Source organism: Bombus terrestris, chromosome 14 (genome assembly GCF_910591885.1).
Source record: "Bombus terrestris chromosome 14, iyBomTerr1.2, whole genome shotgun sequence".
Classification (NCBI taxonomy): Eukaryota; Metazoa; Arthropoda; class Insecta; order Hymenoptera; family Apidae; genus Bombus; species Bombus terrestris.
The window spans coordinates 2,955,537-2,978,521 of NC_063282.1; the positions used below are offsets into that span (position 1 = coordinate 2,955,537).

The window sequence follows — 22,985 nt, forward strand, 5'->3', positions numbered from 1 at the left end:
GCACGAGCGCGGCGTGCACGCGCGAATCTCATGTACACACGAGTGCAAAAGTTAGTGCTTAGGTTTCACCTTGTAGTCGTCTCACGCAGCCTTTTCTCAAGGCAGTAGATTTAATATTAACTTGATTTATGGCAACTCATTTTTGCAAGAAAATAATTGATATTATTATACGACGAAAGAAAAAGGCAACGAACAATCACTTTTTAGACACGTTGCTTAAGAAGAACAGTTGCAGCAAAACTGCAACCAAATTACTGATTTAAAATACATATCGAAAATCAATACGTCATACTCACATACAGATACAACTTCCTTGAAACTCAATCTCACGCCATCACCAGGAAACTCAGAGTCGCCAATCACCATCCCAATTACCTGAAAATGACCTTGGCGATTTAATCCCACCTTGCTCGAACGTCTCCGAAGTCACCCAAGAAACGACGATGACTCTCTTCGACGTCTTCATCAGCTATTTCAACGCGTCGTTTCAAACCACATTGTCATTTAAACGTCGCGTTCAGTGATGGGATCAAGCATATTGCGAGGCATCGTGTTTCGAAGTTCAACCACTACGTTCGCCAGATTTCACTCATTCAAATATCGAAATAGGAGACGATTCTACGAAACAGGAGCATCATTACGAGAAATTCGAAACTATCTTGGATAATACGTCTGTTTACCTTCACTTACGTTACTTTATAAAATAAAGTATGCCTTCTCGTCAATGGCAATCGAGTCCCTCAAACTCTACGTATCGAACTTTTCATCCCATCGCTACTCGCAACCTGCTCCGACCGACCACCTATCCACGCAATTTCTACAAGAACGAGCCGGCCGTGAAAACGGCCAGGATGACGGCGCGATCACCGGGTCCACGACACCTCAAACAGCACAGTACTTACTTACATATATAATACGCTTAGATGGTGCGGGATGGCGGCACGTTCGAGCGCGAAATCCATGGCGCGCAACGAATTCGAAATCGTCGGCCGTGGCGGCGGCGTGCGGAAGCGTGGGAACGGACGCTGTTAAGCCTTCTCAAAACAAAACACGAGCTAACTACGTGCCGGGAGAAGGGGGCACGCGACGCACCTGACTACCGTCGGCACCGTAGCCCCCTCCACTTCGTAGTCGACTCGCCACCGCATCGCCGCGACCGCGACCCCGGCTACGGCTGCGGCTGCAGCCGCAACCGCACGCGGTACACGTGCCCCTGCCCCCTCTCCGCGGACGGAGACCAGCCGCGCGCCTACACCCAACCCATTGCCCGGCCGAACGGTTTATTAAGTCGTTACCCGGCCTCCAGTACGCCCCCGCAAGCCGCCGAATTCCGCTGCTTTTTTTTCTTTTCTTTGATCGTTCCTCTTCACATCGTTTTATTTCGTCGGATTTCTTTAGAGGTCGTAGTTGCGCCGCTTGGTGGCTTTTGGCGAATTATTTCAGCGTTTTGTTGTACAGGTAGAAGAGGAGATTTCAAGCGCGCGGTATATTTTGTTTGGTTGGAGGTCATAAGCCGTCGAACTCCGCGCCTTCTTTTTACTCGTTTCTCTTTGGATCGTGTCATCTCTTCGGATTTCTTTAGATGCTATCGCGTGGGTTTTCGAGAATTGCTTCATACCTGACTGATTCGAAGACTAGTATATGATAATGTGGACGACGGCTGTTGATGAATTTATGGACAATTTAAAGTTGCCATGTAGCGAATGTTTATGTAAATTTGATATCATTAGGCAACGTTAGTAATAATATAAAATTGCATAAATTTTCGTAGTCTATTAAATTAAAGTAAATTAAAATCGACAGATACATCGATGAACCGTGTATCTAAATTTAATATGCTCTTAGTACAATTCTTAATAAACGATATGAACTAATCGATAAATATTATCTCGGATTAAAATTTGTCATTAACTTACCGTGTTATCAAATACATTAAAATATTATATGGAATACATGAAAGGTCCAGTACGATGAACTATACGCGCGGAACAAGCGATTCTCTAACATATATCTTTATCTAACATCACTTGTAGGACATGGAATAAATCTTGCAGAGTAAATTAATGTCTTGGGTTTATACGTGTGCCACGTAAAATTATGTAATTGTGTACTCTTGTAGATATCAAGATAAATCTGCTGTTTCAAAGATTAATCGCCTCGATTCTCGATTCTGTAGCTCGTCTAAAAAAATTCTGACATGGATGAATAATAGAATACATAGATTCAAAGTGGCAAACCTTCGACTGTGTATCGATTTCACAGGAGTCGTTGGAAATCAATATACTCGTTACACACCTCGTTGAAAATCAATATACTTGTTATACGATCTATCTTTGCCTGAAATATCGTGGTACCGACGCTACGCGATGATTGGAAAAATCACTGAGAAATGCATCGAGATACGCCGATCTACAGCTGGCTCCAACACGTATACACGTAAGCCATAGCTAAATGATTCCCATGTAGCGATTAACCACCGTATGGTGAACAGTTGTACCAAAGGCTGTTCCAAAAATTTGTTAATAAGTTTTTAATAAGAATTCTATTTAATATATTGGATTTACACGATCCGATCTTGTAGTTATCGTATTCCTTGTGCCGACTAACGAATAGTCTTTTAAAGTTATCGTAATGCCAAGAAATTTTGACAAACACTTTTTAAGTCGTTGTATCATAAATGGGATAGCTATGAATATTTTAAAATGAAAGAAAAAATAACATAGATATAAAAGATGCGATAAATTAGAGACGATGACTGGGAGAATCAAAGTTCAAAATATAATATGACACTAAAATTCTATCAACCAGTTAATTTTACCATATTAACCAGTAATTATAATACGAGTATGGAGGAAAAGACGATTGCGATCAGACAGAATTGGCCACTCTCTGTAGTAACCAACGAGCTTCTCACAGAGATGTAATTATTACGAATTTTATTACGAAGATATATAAGGTTCATTCACTGTGCGAACTGAAGGTTTCAAACTAAAATTTGAAAACGTTAAATCACATTGTATCACAGATGCTGCAAACTTAAAGCACACCGATCTCTGACACAACGAAATCCGAGTTTTTCAGCATGAAAGAAAGCCATAAAATCGGGCAATATCTTGATATCACAGGATATATTAAACAAACATCAACGTCACAACCAATGACAAAATCTAAACTTTTAGGCACAAAAGAAACTCGTTACTTATACTTTTTTAATTAATAATGATATATAGATGATATAAGGCGCGATACCGCATAAATCGTCGCGTTAATTGCAGAAGTTCCCGATTTCCTATCTTAAAATTTTCTTTAAGTCACCAACTATGACGTGAAATTTTTATAACGTCATTTTGCAGCACCTGTTAATAACTTATTTTAACCACGTTACGTCTCTACCAAAATTTCATATCACCGTATAATACCATCTTCCTTAATCACTGCCTGTGATCTCCATTCGTTAAAAATACTTTGGCATATCGAGAGAGAAAAAAGATTAATCCTATACTTCCCTCTTTGGGAACCATAAATATTCTGCGCGTGCAGGCGACTGTGTTAAAAAAAGTGTGTCGTTTGCTGTAGAAACTACGGTACGACACTTTCCCCGACCGCTTCAACCAGATAAACTTGTTAATTAATCGGAATCGCGTTAATTTAACCGATGTCGATAACGAAGTTCGAACGATCGAGATCTGTTACGATCGACAAGAAGTAGACTAATGCAACGCAAATATTGTACATGTTTATGACCAAACAGCAAGATCCTAATCTGATATAACGTTGTATAAGTCCATGAAGTACATTTGTATGCAACTGACTGCAGAGTCACCAATACGAATAAAATAACCATCGAAGGTGGACGCGGTTCTAAATAAATAAATAAATAAATAAAAAAAAAAAAAGAAAAGAAAAGAAAGTAGATTATCGCTGTTACGTCGTGCTTAAGTGGTCGTACACCTTGCAGAATCAGCCTCGAGGTATTATTTACGGTATTGGGCTTAAATAGTCGCGGCAAGTGACACGTGAAAGCTGATTTGCGTACAATTACAGGACCGTATGTATACGACGAGGTTGCAGTGTGTATTACTATTATAAATGGTGGCGCGTAAATGATACACGAAGAAGAAATATTACCTGTAAAACGACAATTCAACTTTACAGGTAATATTTCTTCTTCGTGTATCATTTATACGTCACCATTTATAATACTGTACGTAACCTACATAGAGTATCGACGATAGTTATCGTTAATTGCGATCATTCTTTCATATTAATGTCACTAGACGAGCAGCGCTGTCAGTATTTCATCAATCCGTGAAAAATCGAGCACACTGCAATTATCCTTGATAAAGATACATACGGTCATGAAAGCATCGTACGCATAAGCGAGGGGAAGGTGATTTTCATCGTGCAAAAATGGGTCACGGGTATACGATAAAATTGTTTCATTTAGCCTTCGAAGAGTCTGCATCTGAGTTTGAAGTTTAAGGCTTGGTTTTCGTGGAAAATCAATTTCTAAGATCTACTGGCTGCTGCACGTGTGATTAAGTTTGGAGCATGAGTAAGCAGTAAATATCGTAACAAGGGCTTGTATAAAGCTAACGAGTGGTCGTTTCATTCCGTTGAATTATCTAAATATGTACTCTGCTTTGCTATTATCGTCCAGTCACGTGTAATTTCCACAACGAATTACTCTGGACAGTGCTTTTTCCAGGAAATTATCTCTCATTAGATGCTTTCGTGGGGTCAATTTGAACAAGTGACAAAGCGTGATCGTTAATGGACCCACAGAACGTCTTTCGGCGATTAAACATAATGATAAAGTGACGTTCGTTCGATTTTAATCACGATAATGAAAACTCTCTGCTGCGTCGGGAGTGTTTTCATTAATATGTGCGACGAATACAGCGAAAGACAAAGATATAATTTAAACGGAATAGAAATAAAACATTGGAATATAATTTATTGAGATATGTATAATTTTGTGTGCTAGATTAGGTTAGCTGTGTAGTAGTGATACTTGTATGTGAATATCAGTGTGTGGAAGTATGTGTGTGTCTCTAAAACAAAGGAATGTAAACTGTTCAGTCAATTAACATGGAAGAAAGTGGCGAGACGCGTGCAAGTTTGTATCGATGAATATCTTTGAAATCGTTGATCGAATAAATATATAACTATTCTAATATAAATTCTAAGTATAAATTTAGCGTTTCTATACCATTATTTCGACTATTAAGATCCAAAATTCTCAACAGAATTATATATTTTTCTTAAGTTTATTCTACATACAAAACGATGAAAGTTCAATTTCTTCCTTTCGCTAATTAAAATTTCGACATTCGTATAGAAAGGAAAAAAGAAATAAAATAATCGGTTCTTCGTTCTCGGTCATGAAATCATCGTGTAATTATAATAAGATAGTTCAAATTTTCAGCGATCTCGAATCGAAGCGAAGATGGGGTCCTTAGCCTTACACGCGATGTTTGTAGTAGTTGCGTAATACATACGTACGGCTCGCATGAATGAATGCATTCATAAAGGCGAACCGACGCGGCGCGCACGTTACACATACAGTGCAATCTCAATAAGAAAATATGTCTATTATGTTGTTACAATAACGATATCAATTCATTGACTGTCGTGGCACTGTGCGAAGCCCATTGTCTTCAAACGACTGTGTACTGGCTGGCCGTATTTGACAGGCCACGCTCTACGCCCGTTCTCTTTTCTTTTCCTTCGTAAACGAAATTCGTTCTCCCATATCAAAATACACCATGTACATATGTATGTACATTGTCCTGTGCGCAGGCTGTGAAGCCTGTAATGTAACAAATAAGTAGCGATGGATGCGAATGTTTCACAAGTTGATTCAGCTATTGACCTATTTTTTGAGTTATTTGTACTGGAATGGCTATAAAATATATTGGCGTATCATCGTGTCTATTATAGGCAATTACATACCAATTAATTAAATTAGATTCGAGTGTATTAAATTTCGTATAATTTAACGGTATCTTCGTGTGGCTGCAAAAATCTGATACTCTGAAGACGAAACGTATAGAACTCGATAAAGCAAGGTTTCGTTTGAGTTTTCGTAATCGCTGTGGATAGAGAAGTCCGTCAATTGGAACGAAATTTTAATCGACGTCTGATAAACTGGACTCCTGCTGATTGGACACATTTGTCCTGCTTGTAAAGGAATATTACTAAGAATATTACAGAGAGCTGTAAATGCGAAGATGTGAAGATCTTCTGAGAAGAAAAAGTGAATATGTCGATTTCACGTGCAAGAAAGCAAGGTAAAGGTAATCGGCGAATGATCTCTATAATCAATGTCGAAGTATAAATAAACGAAAGCCGTACCAAGGACTAGATACAATGACTTTTAGAGATAATTGATTTCGTCGGCCGATCGTGGATCGTACTTCCTCCGGACAAAACTGATATACGATGTTTTAACTGACGAAGCACAGGCTGGTAATTGAATTTAAAGGGCGGAAGCGAAGAAATCTGGTCCCCTTTCGTATTAACCTAATCAAGTTCAGTTGCCGGTATCGTCGGCCGTCGCGGTCACAATAGAGACATTAAATTGTTAGTACGGATTTATTAAACCCGACGCTGTTACAGCCGTGAAACTATTTAACTCTTCGAAGGTCTGCTTCGTTCCAATTACCCGCCAACGACTATAGCCACCTACCCCATATCTTTGCTGCCAATCTTCCGCCGACGTTGATACCTTAATTTCTCCGGAATGAGCAATTAGTTTACAACGGATTATTTTTATAGCTTTTTAAGTCGTATTTTTTTTTTATCGATGAAAGTTTCTTCACGCTCTACTATATCTTTAATTTTCTACGAATCTCTTTTTTTTGCTCTCTCTATATATTTTTATCTTTTTCTGTTACGCGGTGAATTTTTTGATTTTTGTTGTTGGTGCAATTTAAGGAAATATTGAATACCGTTGGCTCAAAAAAGAAAATTAATTCATCTTACAAAGTACAATTATTATTCTTTGTCATAGTTTCAAAATACACACTAAATTAATAATATTATACAGTATCGGTAGAAAGTGAATCACTTGTTTTGATTATATATTTACATAAAAATTATATATATTTAGCGTGTCGTTTCATTGAAACAACTAATCATTTATGTGTATAATAAACTTTAATATTTTACAATTCCTCAGTCGATTACACCGAATCAAGAAAATACTGCACACTTTAAAACTATATTATATTCCGGAATATTAACATTTGTGTAGCGATACGTTTCTTGTTATCAAATTTTATTGTTAAATTAGTTTCGATTTAAAAAATAGCACCAATTTGTAAATGATTCTCCGTCGATCAAACTGAAAAGCAAGTAAACTAATTTCCTGACAGCTTTTTAATTATTTGTACATATCTTTTGTTTCTAGATACGATAAGTTACAACTTGTGTAAGTTTGTTAAAATGTCGAAAAAATTGTTTCATACCAATGCTCCACTTCGTAAATTATTTACAAAATAATGTAAAATTCATAATAAGCCCATAAAGCATTGCATTATGTTTATCGCTGCAAAATACTACAATGTCGTTCCCCTTTTTGTTACAATATCAACTACATTCAAATTATTCATTCATCGCCAATGTGTTGTTCGATCATCGATTAATTTATTTCACTTGGACAAATTCCGCTTGATAATAAATTACTGAAATCTGATTCTGGAAATACTTGTTAATTTTAATCCACGAGGAAGATGAACTGGCTTCAAGTTACTCGAAAAACCACCAAGTGTAACATCCCTTTAAATGCTTTTGCTCGAACAAAATTTCAGAATAACGCTGCCATTTCGAAATAATCACGAGACAGTACCTTCTTCAAGACAAATGATATTTTTTCCTACAAAGTTTCCTCAGTCTCTCGATGCCTCTAAATCGATTATGCGTATACTCGTTCTCCCAGGCATCCAATAGCAAATTATAATATCTAACTGCTTCGAAGAAAGGAAAGTATTTGTACGTCTCGCACGTAGGAAAGATTCTCTCGAAGCCACCAGTCTGCACGATCTCATCCTCGTGTCTTATCAAAACTCTGACGTCATCCGGCGTAAGATGTTTCAAGATCGATTTCAAATAATATTTCCTGGTAGCCTTGTTTATAAAATTATACTGCTTCTTTCTAACCTGCCGTGTCAGCATATTCGAGTACAACTGTCGATTGTAACAAATAGCGTTTTTCCTGTAAATCAGCCTAAGAAGCCTCAATTCCTTGCAATTCAATAGGTCAGGCACGTGAAAACCGACCAGATTCAAGTAATCCTCGGCCAATTGTCCTTTGACCAACTTACACAACGGTGTATCAGGTTCCATGGAAGGGAAATCGTTGACTTCGAGCAGCCAAGGTCGATACTGTCTATCCAATAAAACATCGAAACCGAAAAGCTGATAGAAATTATAAGCCGTCATCGAAGTTCTCTTCCAGGCTCTGTGTAAAGATGGTTCCGCAGAGATTACGGTCTTAATAGCTATGTCCTTGATCTTGGTCCAGATTTGAAGAATGTCCACGTCGTCCATCGCCGCCAGATACTTCCATAGACAGTTCAACGACCACATGTTACCCTTGCACTTGTTTGGATCGTCGTTAGGTTTGAAATTCGGATTAACCTTGTTCACGCTGGTGTTCGTCAGGTGCATGAACCTATCCGACAGCGTGTCCACGTGATTAACATACTTGATGGTAGCTAGTCTAACCAAACCTTCGTTATAAACGTAGATCCTAAGGGGATCGATGCTGGTCAGCAATACGTACAATCTCATATCAAATTTAATACCATCGATCAGTCTGGGCGAGGAGATGTATCTTTGAACCACGTAAGATCGATAAGTAGGAATCTCGCAGAAATTGGAAACTATTTTTATTCCGCTGCCTGCGCAAGAATCCGGAGGCTTCACGATCCAAATTCCGCCATTCTTCTCCATCAGTTTCCTCAAATTGGCTCTCTCGCTAGGTAGAACAAAGGTCATTGGCATGTAGTAAAAATTGTTGGCGCCAAACTTCTTCCTCATCCTACGAAAGTTTCTCCAGAGTAGTATTTTGTCGCCTAACTCGTCGCAACTGGGAAAATGATTCACTTTGGAGAAGTTCTTCGTGCGTCTTAGTTTCGTGTAAGCGGAAGTGCTGCACCAAGTGCCGCACCAGTTGTCTGTAGACCTGTTGGTCGTCTTGAAGCCAGAGTTACGAACCACGGCGGCCAGGATTTTTGGCGTGTTTCTCTTTGTCTTCCACCAAAGTAGGTGTCTGGTGATCTGATCAGGGAGTTTGCCGGTGTCGTTCGAATGAAAGATAATGAATGGCGGTACATGGGCGAACAAGCTCCAACGCATCGATAGCAACAAGTTTTTGTCACCAGAACCGACTGGATCGACGATTGTTCGACGAAACGGTCTGGCCATCATCAGACGTTCGGTGATGTCCACGTAAGAATACATTTCGTCATCCTCGAAATTGTAAGTGGATGATAATTTACCGGAACAGGTACTCGTACTGGAGTCTCGCTGCGATCGAATTGTCATTGCTTCTTTCTCGCCTCGATTGCCTCGCGATTTTTCTGTTTCTGGTCGTGGTGGTCCCGTTAGAATCGAATTGAGTTGGAAGCCAGATTTGGTGTAACTGGGAATTTAAAGTGTTTGACCGAAAGTGGGAAAGTGAGAGGTTAGTGATGGGTGAAACGAGTGAAGTTTGTGGGTTTATCTTTTTGGATTATCGTGTGTTTTGAAGTTGGGACATGGTTCGTGAGATCGATAGCTGATGGCTTGAAATGACGTTGAATGGCGTGAGATGGGCGAAATTTATTCGCGTTAATTTTCAATTTCTGTAATTTTTATTCGAATTATTAGCTTCATTACAAATATAAGTAGGTATCAAAGTATGTTTTTTGGCTTCATTTATTTATATATATGTTTTAAAGGAAATATATGATGAAAGTATAGTTAAGGGAGCGATCTAAAGAATCAACACATACTGTATCGATATCAATCTCAATCTTTTTTATTTTACTATCGAGGAATTAAAAAAAGAATTACAATGATGCGAAAGAACGACGACAGCTGGAAATAATTGACAATTTAATTCGTTTATTTCATACCTATGTTCTTCATACATGTAGTTCACAAAAATAGAGAATTTAGACAACAAATTCTAATAAGCTTTTTACTTTCAACTATTACAATTTTGTTTATTGACACGTTTTGTTCTATTGTAACACTGATAACAAGTTCACCTAAATGAACAATGACATCTGTCAGTGTAATTTTCAAGTAACATAACTCAACGATTATAGCCATCTTTTTATCGAATTGAAAATTAAATATTCCAACCTAACTGTCACTTTTGTTTCATAAACAGGTTTAATAAAAACTCAACATGTTAAGACATATTTTTATCAACATAATTTTCGAAAACTGCCCACCGTTAATGTGCAGCGTTGATGCATTAACGTAGTTTACTCATAAATGTTATTATTTCACGAAGAGATCCGATAAGAACCGAACGTGTCAACAAACATCGTATTAACGGGTTATCAATACACTTCTGTATCTGAATCTGCAAATAAAAAGTATCACAAAAGTACGTTAAACAAGAATTTTACAAATCTGTGTATTTTTCCAATTACGCCGACATAAATTCAAAAACCTGATCCTGGAGATCCTGGATAGAAATAACCAAACAATTCGCTGAAACATTTTCATCGTTGTAAAATGATTTATTAAGCCAAACAATGTCGTACATCAAAAAAAAAAATTGCACAACCGTGAAATAGGCACATGACGTGAACATTTCGTAACATATCGTCCCTAGATCGGTCATTCGCGTACAACAAGATGGCGATACAGTATACATTTATATAGATATATATGTATATATAAAAAAGAAAGAGAAAGGGCTCCGGCATTTTTCCAATTTCTTTTCCTCCCTTTTTTGCTTTTCTGGTTCATCGCGACGGTTTCGTCAACGCGATCGCGATGAGAACAGCATCAGATTAGGCCCGTGGAGTAAACATAGTCACCTAACAGACAGTTGCCTGCTCCAAATGATATTTCTGCTGGCAGAGTTTCTGCAATCTCATTATCCCTTCCAACCTATTTTCCGCGTATTTCGTCTCCCACGCATCGAACAGCAGGTTATAGTACCTTGGAACGTCAAAGTACTGCAGGTACTTGTAGCTAGTATCCGTTGGAAAAATTTTTTCAAACGTATTCAATTGCGTTAGCTCGTCCTCGTACACGATCAACTGCCTAACATCATCCGGAGTCAAAGTTTTGATTATAGGTTCCAAATATTCCTCTCGATTTCTCAGACTCGAATAAGCAGACTGTTTAACACGTTCATCGTAGCTCAACGCGGTTTTATGTAGCCTGTGATCTTGGCACACTATGTCTAAATGATATCTCTCTGCTAGTTTCTTGGCCTCTTTAGCCGGCAAAGAGTTTGGTAGTTGATAGCCAACTATGTTGAACACAGACTGAATCAATGGTCCTTTGATAGCGCTATCTAATCCCGAGGAAGACTTCAACGAAGGCGAGATGTTCACTTCTAGCAACCAAGGCTTCAAGTTCTCGTCCAAAAGAATATCAAATCCAAATAGCTCGTAGCAACAGTACCGAGACGATGTGTTAAGCCTTGTCAGAGGGGTGATATTCGATTCACCAGCTATCATCGTCTTCACGACGATGTCCTTCACATTGGCCCATATCATGGAAACGTTTACGTGTTCCTGCTCTAGATAAGACCAAAGCGCCTTAAGCGGCCACTTCTCAGTGTACGTGGAGTTGCTTTTGTTGATACTGTAATTGGTCAGGTGCATGAAGCGGTCGTTGAGGTAGCTTATGTCGTCGTTGTATTTAACGGAGGCGAATCGGACCAGCCCGTCCGAATAGATGTAAATCTTCAATGGGTTGAAGCTCGTGACCAGAACGTAGAGACGCAGATCGAACTTCATCCCGCTGATGAGCTTTGGTCTGGACAAGTAGTGTTGCACGATTACCGCGCGCTTCCTCGGTATCTGGGACCAGCGGTTCACCACTTTTATTCCCGTGCCTCTGGCGGACGCCGGTGGTTTCACGATCCATTTCTCCTTGCTGCCCAGTTTCTTCCACACTTGGCGAAAACAGCTGAGATCACGCGGCAACACGTAGGTTCTTGGAACGAAATCGAACTCTTTCGCCTCGTGTTTCAGCATCATCCTGCTCAGATTTATCCACAGGCAATCCTTTCGGCCGATCTGGAAGGTGCCTGGGAAATGGTTGATCTTCTGCGACTCCTTCAGTGCCTTGAAGCACGACGACTTCATGTGCTTGCCCCAAGTTCCACACCACTCCTGGCATATTTTCATCAGATGAAAACCTGAGTTGGTCAAGGTATGACGTACGATTAGTGGTGTGATCGTGCTGAGATGCCACTTCAGGTATTTGGTTACTTCGTAGGGCATTATTGGTCCCATGCAGTCGAACGACTGGAACATGATGTACGGCGCCACATTGGGGAATAAGCTTCTCCTGAGTGGTGTCTTGCCAGTTTTGTCGCCATTGTTCATGAACAACTGGTCTACAGGTAGAACCAGCTGGTCGATGTCGATGTACGAAGGAATTTCCTCGTCTTCGTCCTCGTTCTGACTCTCGGGGTCACCGTCATCGATACTGTATTCGACGTTCGCGATCTCGTGATGGTGATTGTAGGCGATTACGTCCATCCTGGACAATCTGTAACATCTATGGTGAAACATGTTTGGCTTTAGTTCGATCGGTACGCGATTGGCATTACGCGAATAGTTCGCGCAAAGATGAATCGGATTAACGATCATTCCCTCACTTTTGTTGTCTCGCGTCATTTTTGCGGTATATCCAACCTATTAAACGTCGACCGTTTATGGTGTCTCGAGATATATCGACAATACGTCACCGCGAAGGTCGACAACTTCCGGTTAGGTTTTTAATTACAGGTTTCACGAACGAATATGCTATATTAAATATAGATTCACGAATGCGTTTCAACTTTTGTGGATACCTTTTCCGAATTTACGTGTATTACAAGAAACTTTTTGAAATTATGTTGACAATGCTACGAGACTCGACGTTCCGTGATTTCAAAATATATAGAAATTGCAAATACGTATATATTTCATATAGATCATAAAATACTTAAACGATCGATTATCCATTATATTAACAAACTTAACAATGCTTATTATACGTTTAGGATGATTAATACTAATTTCTTACTAAATACACGTACGTTTGCGATAAATATCTTGTCATTTCTAGATACATTTTCGAATTGGTTTCAGACTCAGACGATATTAATCACGAACATCCTGCTTCGCGTTACCAATGAAATTTGAAAATGTTTCGTACGCACGCGATATTACATTTAAAAAGCTTCTTTCTCGATTTTCGATCGGCGGAGACTTTCTCGCGAATAATAAAAAATTAAGAAAGGAAAAAATAAAGGTGAAAGAACTTTATTTAAGGCAGGCAAACGGCAGGCGCGGTACAGGCTTAATGAGACAGATAATGAGGACGGAATTCATCATAATACCGTGGCAAACGACACGGCGACGTAATAACTTTCGCGGAACGACACGGCTCGTGTTCGCTCCTCGGTGCTCGAAAAATCGTGCTCGATTTTCACACGATAGAACATACGATACAAAGTCGAATGCAAACCAGCGGTTTAATAAATGATCGGCTTTCGTGCACATCGAAGGGACATCGTTATGATTCTCCTTAAAGGATGGCAGCTCGTAAAAACTGTTATCGATGCGTCGGCTGCGTTTATACGCTATCGCTTAATGAGCTATATCCAGACGAGAAAGTTTATCATTCGCGTGAATCTCACGTCGCAATCGCTTATAACTTTTTAAATATCGTTGAGACTTTCACGTACGCGTTATCAGCCCGTTTAACCAATTTTCCCACAACGTGCCCACCTACCTATTTAAATTATGTAAATGGCAGCTGTCAGCATTCTGCGGACGGACTTGAGCGGCTACCTGAAACAAACATCAACGTTTCTAGTTATCGTTCGAGCGACAAAATACATTCGGTGTTATCGAACGTCGATAATAAGGGATAATAAGGGTGAAGTGATATACGACGGTATTTGATTACTTTCGTGGTTATTTTCGAGACTTGTTGATGCAGGTAACTTGTTCTCTCGTGTCGTTGCTACGGCCACGTTAACATTATGGACCAGAGAATACTGCACACGACATGATAAAGTAATATGTTCGACGCCGTATATGTGTGTAACCATTACGAAGCTATGTACTGCATATGGACAAGAGCATCGACGCACTCTTCAAAATGGACTTGAATTTTTCTGAGAAGTTGGAAGGATTAATTCACTAGAGGACGTGGCAAAAAATGTTGAAAAAATTGTTGATTTTCAATTAAACGTACGTTACTTTATATAAGCTTTCATAAGCTTTTATAAGCTTTATATAAGCTAAGAGACAAGGATAATTCCATTGAAGACGTAGGTGTACAAATAATTCGTTATTATTTTTAATATACAATGTATTATCAGACATGAAAGTGTCGGCAAGATGCGAGGATAAGACATTGCAACAACTCAATCAATCGCTACATTTTCTCTTTCGGCGAGCGTTACACCATATTGAGAAAAATTGCAGAAAAATCGCCAACCACCAACTGGTTTATAATCGAATTATCTGCGAGTGAAATCGATCGATTTCAAGTTCCCTATCGAAGACGAACGACGCGCGAACCGGTCAATTAAAACAACTCTTGAGGCTTAATGCAGCCATGATACGATCGAGACATGCTCCCTCTGCACTCAGTGTTCGGCCCTCGTTATCGATCGATCGGAAACGGAGCCCATCATAAGAGCAAAATGGAAAAAGAAGAAAGAAAAATCAGGGCAGGGAAACGAGAAGGGAAAACAAGGTATATTAGGGCAAAGTGGGGTTATTTGAGCCAGTGGAATATTCGAGTCGACCTAAGCTCTGTAATTTGCCAAATTCTGTTACAAGAGGATTTTCAAGCGGTCTATATCGTTTTGCTATTAAATTTTTGTTATCAAAAAGCGCGATGAAGAGTGAAATAAATAATACGCATTATGTTTATTCGACCAGTCGCGGGGAGACGCGATCGCGAGGAACGTCAACGGGAGTTGTAAATTCTCGTTGCGATTAGGCAATCGACGCCACGAACAGATCGATCCCCCGTTTCGATTAGGATAATAGAGGTGATTTTATCAGTATAACACTTGATTAATAATCCGATTAATGGTCGAGTTATCGTTGGGGTTAGGGGCGTGTAACGAATCTTCATTTGGATTAACTATTGTTATTATACAACATAGATGATATTTAATGATTATTACAGAATTTGACAAATAACCGTGGCGATTAGATACTTCGAGATGCTAATGACAATGATCTTAGGTTCAATAACGAATACACGGTCAACGGGATAGCAAATGCGATTTCTTCCAAAATTTAAATCAAATTGAACTTGTCCACAATTCAACTGTAACTCCATTTACTGGTCTCAATCCAAGTGGAACTGCACTAAACTTACTTGTCCATACTACAACACCACAGTCAACTTACTGGTCTCGGTCCAAGTGAAACTGCACTTATATACCCTTCTCTGTACCTGTCTGTACCCCTCAGGTCAACAATTGTTTTAAGGAGAGCTATACAACTACTCTATACCTCCGTTAGGTAGAAACGTCCATCCCCTGACCGTGGCTACGTTTAGATGTGCCACTTTGAGCCCAAGCCTATTGTCTTAAATCTCTGGCAAACTTAATCGGATTAAGTCATAAACAGCTACTTTTATGTTTTGTTATTTAAGCATATTATTTAAGCATATTATTTAAGCTATATTAAAACGCCTAGATTAAAGTATTGGGGATCTTCCCAAAAATTCCAAAAGAAAGGCCCCGATGTTCTTTCATCTCCGACATATACAGGGTGGTTGGTAACTGGTGGTACAAACGGAAAGGGGGTGATTCTACGCGAAAAAAGAAGTCGAAAATATAGAATAAAAATTTTTCGTTTGAGGCTTTGTTTTCGAGAAAATCGACTTTGAATTTTCGCTCGGTACGCGTGCACTTTATCGCGTCTCGTTATAACGGATCTCACTGTAGATCGTTGTCTCGATGGATATTATCGCAGTTTAAGTTTGTTTTTGCCGTAACGGAAAATGAGGAATGTATAATGAAATGATATGAAGTAATCATAAAGTTTATTATTACAAAAATTGCTGAAAATGTTGCCCATTCTGCCGAACACATGCTTCTGCTTTTCTAATTAAATTTCTATGAACACTTTCTAACGTATTCCATTGTCTCAAAGTATGAAAGGTTACAATAAAGTGCACGCGTACCGAGCGAAAATTCAAAGTCGGTTTTCTCGAAAACAAAGCCTCAAACGAAAAATTTTTATTCTATATTTTCGACTTCTTTTTTCGCGTAGAATCACCCCCTTTCCGCTTGTACCACCAATTACCTACCACCCTGTACTTCCAACAACTTTATATAAAAGCTACTTACGCTGGTGCGTAGATATGAATGAAGTAGATGAATAATTAACGGGTGAAAACCTGGTAAGAGATGTTGACTGTTCTAAAGTTGCAGAATTAGTACAGAGATATTGATTAATCTGTAGTCGTAGATCGAGTGAAGTTTGGTATTACAAAAGAAAACTCTTGCTCGGTGGAAATTGCCCAACCAGTGGTCGCTTGTGGGTGGAATTCCGGGAAACATGGGAAAACCTACGTTTTCCCAAATTTTACCTGATGGAGCAATAACAATAGGGAACCTCTTGACTCGAGGCTGTTTTGTGCCACTTACCAGATTTAACGGTAAATAAAAAAGGTCTCGTTTTATAACAGTTCCTTAGGATTATTGCGGTCCAACTAATTGTGTCGACGTTGCCTTGAGTGAACGCCTCGACCGAGGGATTGATTCCGGGCTACGCGAGGATTTACCCGACGAAACACATTGAAAGCTTTACTTATGATTATTGATTAGTGATTATTCTTCTCTACTTCTATCGCTATTCGTTAAAAAGTAGCCAGATTAACGTAAATAATCTCAGCCGTAATTAGCATAAGTCGATAGCGGTTTATTTCTCGAAGCTAAATATTTTATGGTTTATTTTATTAGTTTTCGTGCAATATTTCCTCGTTGGCTCAGACAACTCCACCATAAGCTTATTCGAAAAATTGTCTCCGTCTTAATGTCTTTTCTCGCTGGACTCAAAGCAAAGATATTTTATCGTTCTTTCGCTATTATATCAAAGACTTGTAATATTGTAAAAAAGTAAACGCCATTATTTCTGTTGCAGATTATCAACTAAAGAACAACCGGCCAGATCAAACCGATTGGTCGATTGACTCGAATGACTTAACGCTCAAGGTGGAGGAGGTTTAATGTATCAAATGTATTTCACTTACACTGTACGACGATCCGTGGATGAACTTTAAGTATTTCTCTCGCACTGTACGACGATCTGTGGATAAACTTGAAGTATTTCAACCGCACTGTACGACGATCTGCCGATGAACTGATCTAGCATATTGCCGATTTTCCCTACCAGCCGTTAAATTTCGTCCATCCATCGTACCTTTCCGACCAGGGTTTTTCCTTGACCTTTGAGTCATTAGGTTTACAGCTCGGGGAAGACAGGTAATTCGGAATTTTCCAAAGAAGGGAATAGACCTGTCTGCGCCATAGAACAGATGGCCACTCAAAATCCCGAACAACTTGCATCGATCAAAAGGGTAAACCAGGCGAAACGTTCGAATTCGCACGGAAAAACGCGATAAGAGAAAACAGAAGACAGAAATGAAAATTCCGACAGCGTAGAGGCAGCGTGGAGACTCGGCCGATGGCTATTAACGGATAAAGCTGCGATGATTGCTTTGGAAATTCGGCGCGATCGCAATTATACGCCTCGATCTTTTTTTTCCCCTTCATCGGTGAAAAAACATCTGCGCGTCCTCGCGTTATTACAGTTTTTAATCGCCCGCCATGAATCGAACCTGGCGATCTCGATCCATTTGGCACATCTGTAATTTATCGCATGGTTATGGATCGCGCGTTGAAAGTGAATCCGGAACTCGACACGTGTGATTGGAATGGGGCGCGCTGGGTGTCGAATTGGCGGCATAAAGTGATTTGAATTGCTGGTAAAACGTATGTTTGGTATACAAAAACGTAACTGATTATTAAAGGCCAGCTGTGTATGTGTTCTTTAATTTTGTTTTTTTGAATTGTCAATTGAGTTTTTTGAATGTGTCAGGAAATGTCCGATCTTTTAGCGATTTCCTCCACTGAATCGCTAAAGGGATTAGTTCACGGTTTATGCGAACGTAATCATAAATCATAGATGGAATAGAAGATTCTCGGTTGTAAATGTTTAATCTCGTGGCTTATTTATTCACAGATTGAATCTTGTAGAGTCCTGTACAGTCTGTCGGATAGACAAGACAGGTTCATACTTTCGTAAATAGTTATATAAGTAAAATTTTGGATTACGTTAAGAAAGTTTTCTTATCTGATTCTGCTTGAAACCATCAGGAGTACGATATTTCACAGTCCTTTGAATAAGATTCTTAACTTGTTTAACATGACTGCAACCCAAGCAACAAATATTTTAATCAAAACAATATCCAATTGTCGATAGTAACGATACCATATCGAATTAAATTTTCCGCACAGATAACAAACAACGAACAAATTCATAGCAAAACTAAATTAAAAAAAAAAATAATAATAATTTAATCAGCAATTCGATTGCTTTCAAAGAAATTGTCCATCGAATAATTTGCAAAGACCGTTGCAAAAGCTGTGAACAGACCCTGCTGCAAAGATGCTGCGAGGATTTATCTGATTCATCAAAGATACAACGGAGCCCCGAATATGTCTCAAATTGCTATCATTAATAACACGAAGAACGTTCAAGATTAACCTTCTCGCGCGTAATCTTTCTCACTCATCTACACCCATCTACACGGATCAGCAGCAGCAGCATTAACAACGATTTGTAACGATGCTGGAAAACGCGAACAAGCCTCGCTGTCTCGTTCTTTCTGCGGTCGAAGATTTCTTTCTCGTCGACGAGCTCCTTTTTTGGCGAAGGAATCGCCGTCCTTTCGATGATCTCGTAAATTACAGGATCGAAAATTATAGGACACCCTGTATAGTAAGTTGCGAAACGATCCGCGCGAAATGCTCGAGAGAAGAGACGATTGATGGGTCCGCGTGTCGTGAAAGTAGCGAATCAGTGATCCGTCGAAATTAGGTTATCACCGGAATCGCGCTGCTTTTTTTTCTTTTTCTTTCATTTTCTTTTTCTTTCTTTCTTGCATTTAATAATCGCCCGAATTGATTCAACATGGATCGAGAACACGGGTAAGAAAGATACGTTATACATAATATATGGTACCGGTCAAACACTATCTGAACACTTCCTTGTTTCAAACGAGATACAATTTTAATTGCACGCAAGAACGCCTCGGTTTTATTATTCGTACGTCGTACGTGTAAGTAGTAGAGTTATTACGACACGGTCTTTATTTTCGACAAGTGAAATACCATGTTTGGGTATTATTCGTAGAAAGTACATTCGTGAAAAAGCGATCGTCTAAATGATATACATCGTTAGTGAAATGTTCGAGATCAATGTGCTTTTAATGGAATATAAGAATCTAGGAAATAATCAGGTTGTAATTTTGGAATCTTGGAAGACTCTCTTGTCAACGATCTATCGAAATTCAGAACAGGAGCAAGAGATTGAAAATGGGTAGAAATGGGGAAGATTCAATATTTTTTTACTGATAGCGTATGCCATCTTATTTGATCAGTTGTTTTCATCATCTTATCATAGATCAGTTGTTTTCGTAAAATTACGTCAGTTTCTTTAAACAAGCAATTAATTTTTCTTTAAATTATTTTGATATTTCATATTTCTTAAAATAATCGCGATGCCCCGGATACATAAATTCAGACGAATGTTAAAAGGATTGGAAAATTGGAAGTTTTATTCAGATATGATCAGGTATTATCGTTTCTTGAAAAATCAGCCTCTTTTTTTCAATTTTAATCAGATTCCTGTGTCTGGAATCGAAATCGTCGAACGACAGGTGTTGTTCGGCATTTTACCAATGTCGATGCTTCCCATGGAAGTGACATAATTTCTGTTCCCCAAACCTGTGCTCTCTTTTTCAAGCACACTCCTTTTTTGGTGGGCGACACCACGCTCTTGTATTTTTCCATCGAAATTATAAATTAAAACGAAGCTATCGACCGGCTTTCCGATGAAACTCACAGCGATTGATGGAGACGATTTAAATTTTGGGTGATAAATTATTCCATTAAATTTCGGTTAGTCCCTGAATCTTCTTTTTTTTCACACATAACGTCCATAGTTTTTATATATTTCTGTTTGCCAGGTTTCTTAAAAACGAAGTCAGTTTCTCGCGAAAGTATGTACACGAAATGTCATTTCGTCGGATAAAAATGTAACCGCGTACAATTTCCTCAAAATAACATATATTCGATTATCGAGGTTACTTCTCCTGCGATTCAGCGCATTTTTCTAACGGCTAATTCTTTCGATCATCAGTTTTAGAATTCCAAAATTCTTGCAATGGAAATCTTATAGTTTTCTTGCCTAAAATTTTTTTTCCAAATAATTTTTACATTAAAAGTTACTCGGATGAAATGGAGCAAAATCGTATTCTTTCTTCGAATAGATCGATGAATTCTAAAGAATTAGAGCTGCGTAACAATTGCTAGCTGTTATTGTTAAACAACAATGGAACTGCGACTTTAACAGAATAACCAAACATACCATTGATTATTAGTTTATTTTTATTTATATTATATTTTACCACTGATTATCATACAAAATATTTTCTATTTATCAACAGTATGTTTTCATAGCATTCTGTCTCTTCTTTCATGCAGATATTAATAAATATAAATGAAACAAGCAGTGCACATTGACGTAATGAAATGATAATGAGATTGAGGAGACTAAAGGACCAAGGATAAAGGATCGATGAAACGAAAGAACAAAGAACAACGATTAAGATTGAAACAATGTGTTTATTTATTCCTGCACGACGTGCGATCGGTTTTAACAAAAACACCGCGTGGACATCGTTACGTCTAAAGAAAATCTTGTCTCTTAAACATAACAAATTAAAATCTATAATAATAATAATCCTTCTACTTTACGAGAATATAGTTTATATGTCAGGTACAAAATCGAACCCTATCACAGACGTGTCACTTAAAGCTTCGTCACCTATTTACAATACAGTGAGATGAGAGAAAAAGAAGAAATAGAGAGAAAAAGAGCTTCTCGAAAACGGTGCCGGATACGATATTCGATTACTTAACAAAGCAACATTAATATTACGAATATTAATCGGAAACGCCCTCGATCAACATAAACGAGGTGTAACAATTTTCGATATATGGAAGACAAATGATTCGTCGTTTTTCCTCCCATTCGCTGTGCCTCTGCCTCTGCTCCACAATCGGCAGAGTTTCTTCACCAGGAAGGAACAAATCAAATCGAATTGTTAATTCAGAATCTTCGATGATCTGCGTCTTTATCGATGAAACTTCATCCTCTCGGATATTTCCATCACCACGGCCTCCAAACAGCGTTAGAAGATTCCGTGGACTCGCTCGAAGAACTCACCACGCTGACAGGACTTTGTGGTGGCGTGTAAACGTTCTGTGGCACGTTGATCATCACGCTGGCAGCTGGACTGACAGCGGGTGTCGTTTTACTGACAGCGGTCACCGTGGTGGTGGCGGTGTTCGTCGACGCTGGTCCTTCGAGTCGTCGCAGACATCCTCCAAGGTGTCTCATTAACTGTGCACCGGCGGCTGGATGAACGGCTGCTGCCACAGGAGTCGACAGGAACGACGACACTTCCTGCGCGCACTGGGTAAATCCTTCTCTGAATCTGTCCGCGTAGCTGTTCTCCGGTGTCAGAGTGAGCCTTCTGGCAGCCCTGAGCGTGTGAAGGTGACGAACAGTGAGTTCAAGTATGTCAGCCTTCTCCAGCTTCGCCACGTTCTCGCCCTCGGCCTGCAGAGCGGTCACCATCAGATCCTTTAGCTCATCGAGACAACGATTGATCCTGGCCCGTCTCTTCCTCTCCAGCATCGGCTTCATCACCTTTCTGTACTGATAAGTCCTCGACACTGGCTCTTCATACTCCATAGCGCCGACCGGTGTGTAGCTGGTATGCGGTGCCATAGTTCTCAGAACGATAAGAGTTTCTTCCTCACTTGCCACTTGTCACAAACCAGCCCACCCTTCAGAAACAATTCGACAGGAACGCGAAACGTTCCAATTGATAGATTGACAGAAATATACAGTTCGATAAGAGTAACTCGATGACGCACACAAAATATGCGTTACAAGATACTATGTATGACTGGTGTGCGTGTGTGTGTGTGTATGCGTTCTCTCGGAGTGCCGAGAATAGCTTACACTGCCGTGTTCACAACGGTTCTGAGTCCCTGGTGGGGACCGACCGGTTACTTATACTCTCTACCGATCCCTCCCACCAACTGTCCCATCACGGTGCCCCTTCCGTGCAATCTGTGGGCTCTTGGCGGGGAAAAGGGTGTCGACCACGGGGACAGAGGGAACGGAAAGGGGGAGAGACGCACGAGTGAACCCTGCAGCCCGTGCACAGGCAGCCAGCAGCCGGAGCGTATCGTGGGAAGCTCGCGGGCCGAACAGTTCCCACAGATCGGGGGCCTGTTGGGCCCGGCACAGGTTCCCTCCACGCGTCTCCCGGCGCTCTGTGTGCGCGTCTATGTATTTCAGTGAGTGTACACGTGTGTCGCGGTATATCCGTGCGTGTGTTTGAGTGTGCACGGTCGAGTGGCGCAGGGGGGCCCCTTCGTTGGTGCCAGAGAACGCGCGGGAGAGGACCTTTTC

General features: G+C 39.7%; 3 protein-coding genes across 12 annotated transcripts in view; all 3 read right to left on the bottom strand.

Annotated features, from left to right (window-relative positions):
• Positions 1 to 6,977: 6,977 nt before the first annotated feature.
• On the bottom strand, positions 6,978 to 9,871 carry LOC100647942 (tubulin monoglutamylase TTLL4-like). The gene has a single exon (XM_048412196.1). The coding sequence runs from the start codon at positions 9,550 to 9,552 to the stop codon at positions 7,858 to 7,860; it is 1,695 nt and encodes a 564-aa protein (XP_048268153.1). The 5' UTR covers positions 9,553 to 9,871; the 3' UTR covers positions 6,978 to 7,857.
• A 222-nt stretch (positions 9,872 to 10,093) lies between these two features.
• The window catches only part of LOC100647821 (tubulin monoglutamylase TTLL4), a 240,240-nt gene continuing 227,348 nt past the window's right edge, over positions 10,094 to 22,985 (bottom strand). For all 10 annotated transcript variants that reach the window (XM_012316062.3, XM_012316057.3, XM_012316060.3 and 7 more), the window contains 2 exons: positions 13,969 to 14,027; positions 10,094 to 12,747 (listed from right to left, as the gene is read on the bottom strand). In XM_012316062.3, coding sequence (XP_012171452.1) covers positions 11,046 to 12,728 — 1,683 coding nt within the window. In that variant the 5' untranslated portion in view covers positions 12,729 to 12,747; positions 13,969 to 14,027 and the 3' untranslated portion in view covers positions 10,094 to 11,045. The remainder of the gene's footprint in view (positions 12,748 to 13,968; positions 14,028 to 22,985) is intronic.
• Positions 21,102 to 22,833, bottom strand: LOC100648070 (enhancer of split mbeta protein-like). The gene has a single exon (XM_003400496.4). It carries the CDS (start codon positions 22,290 to 22,292, stop codon positions 21,669 to 21,671), a length of 624 nt encoding a protein of 207 aa, XP_003400544.1. The 5' UTR covers positions 22,293 to 22,833; the 3' UTR covers positions 21,102 to 21,668.

What these genes read in the sequence shown, in the direction of transcription:
- LOC100647942 (XM_048412196.1), bottom strand. Translation starts at nt 9,552, where the DNA reads ATGACAATTCGATCGCAGCGAGACTCCAGTACGAGTACCTGTTCCGGT.
- LOC100648070 (XM_003400496.4), bottom strand. Translation starts at nt 22,292, where the DNA reads ATGGCACCGCATACCAGCTACACACCGGTCGGCGCTATGGAGTATGAA.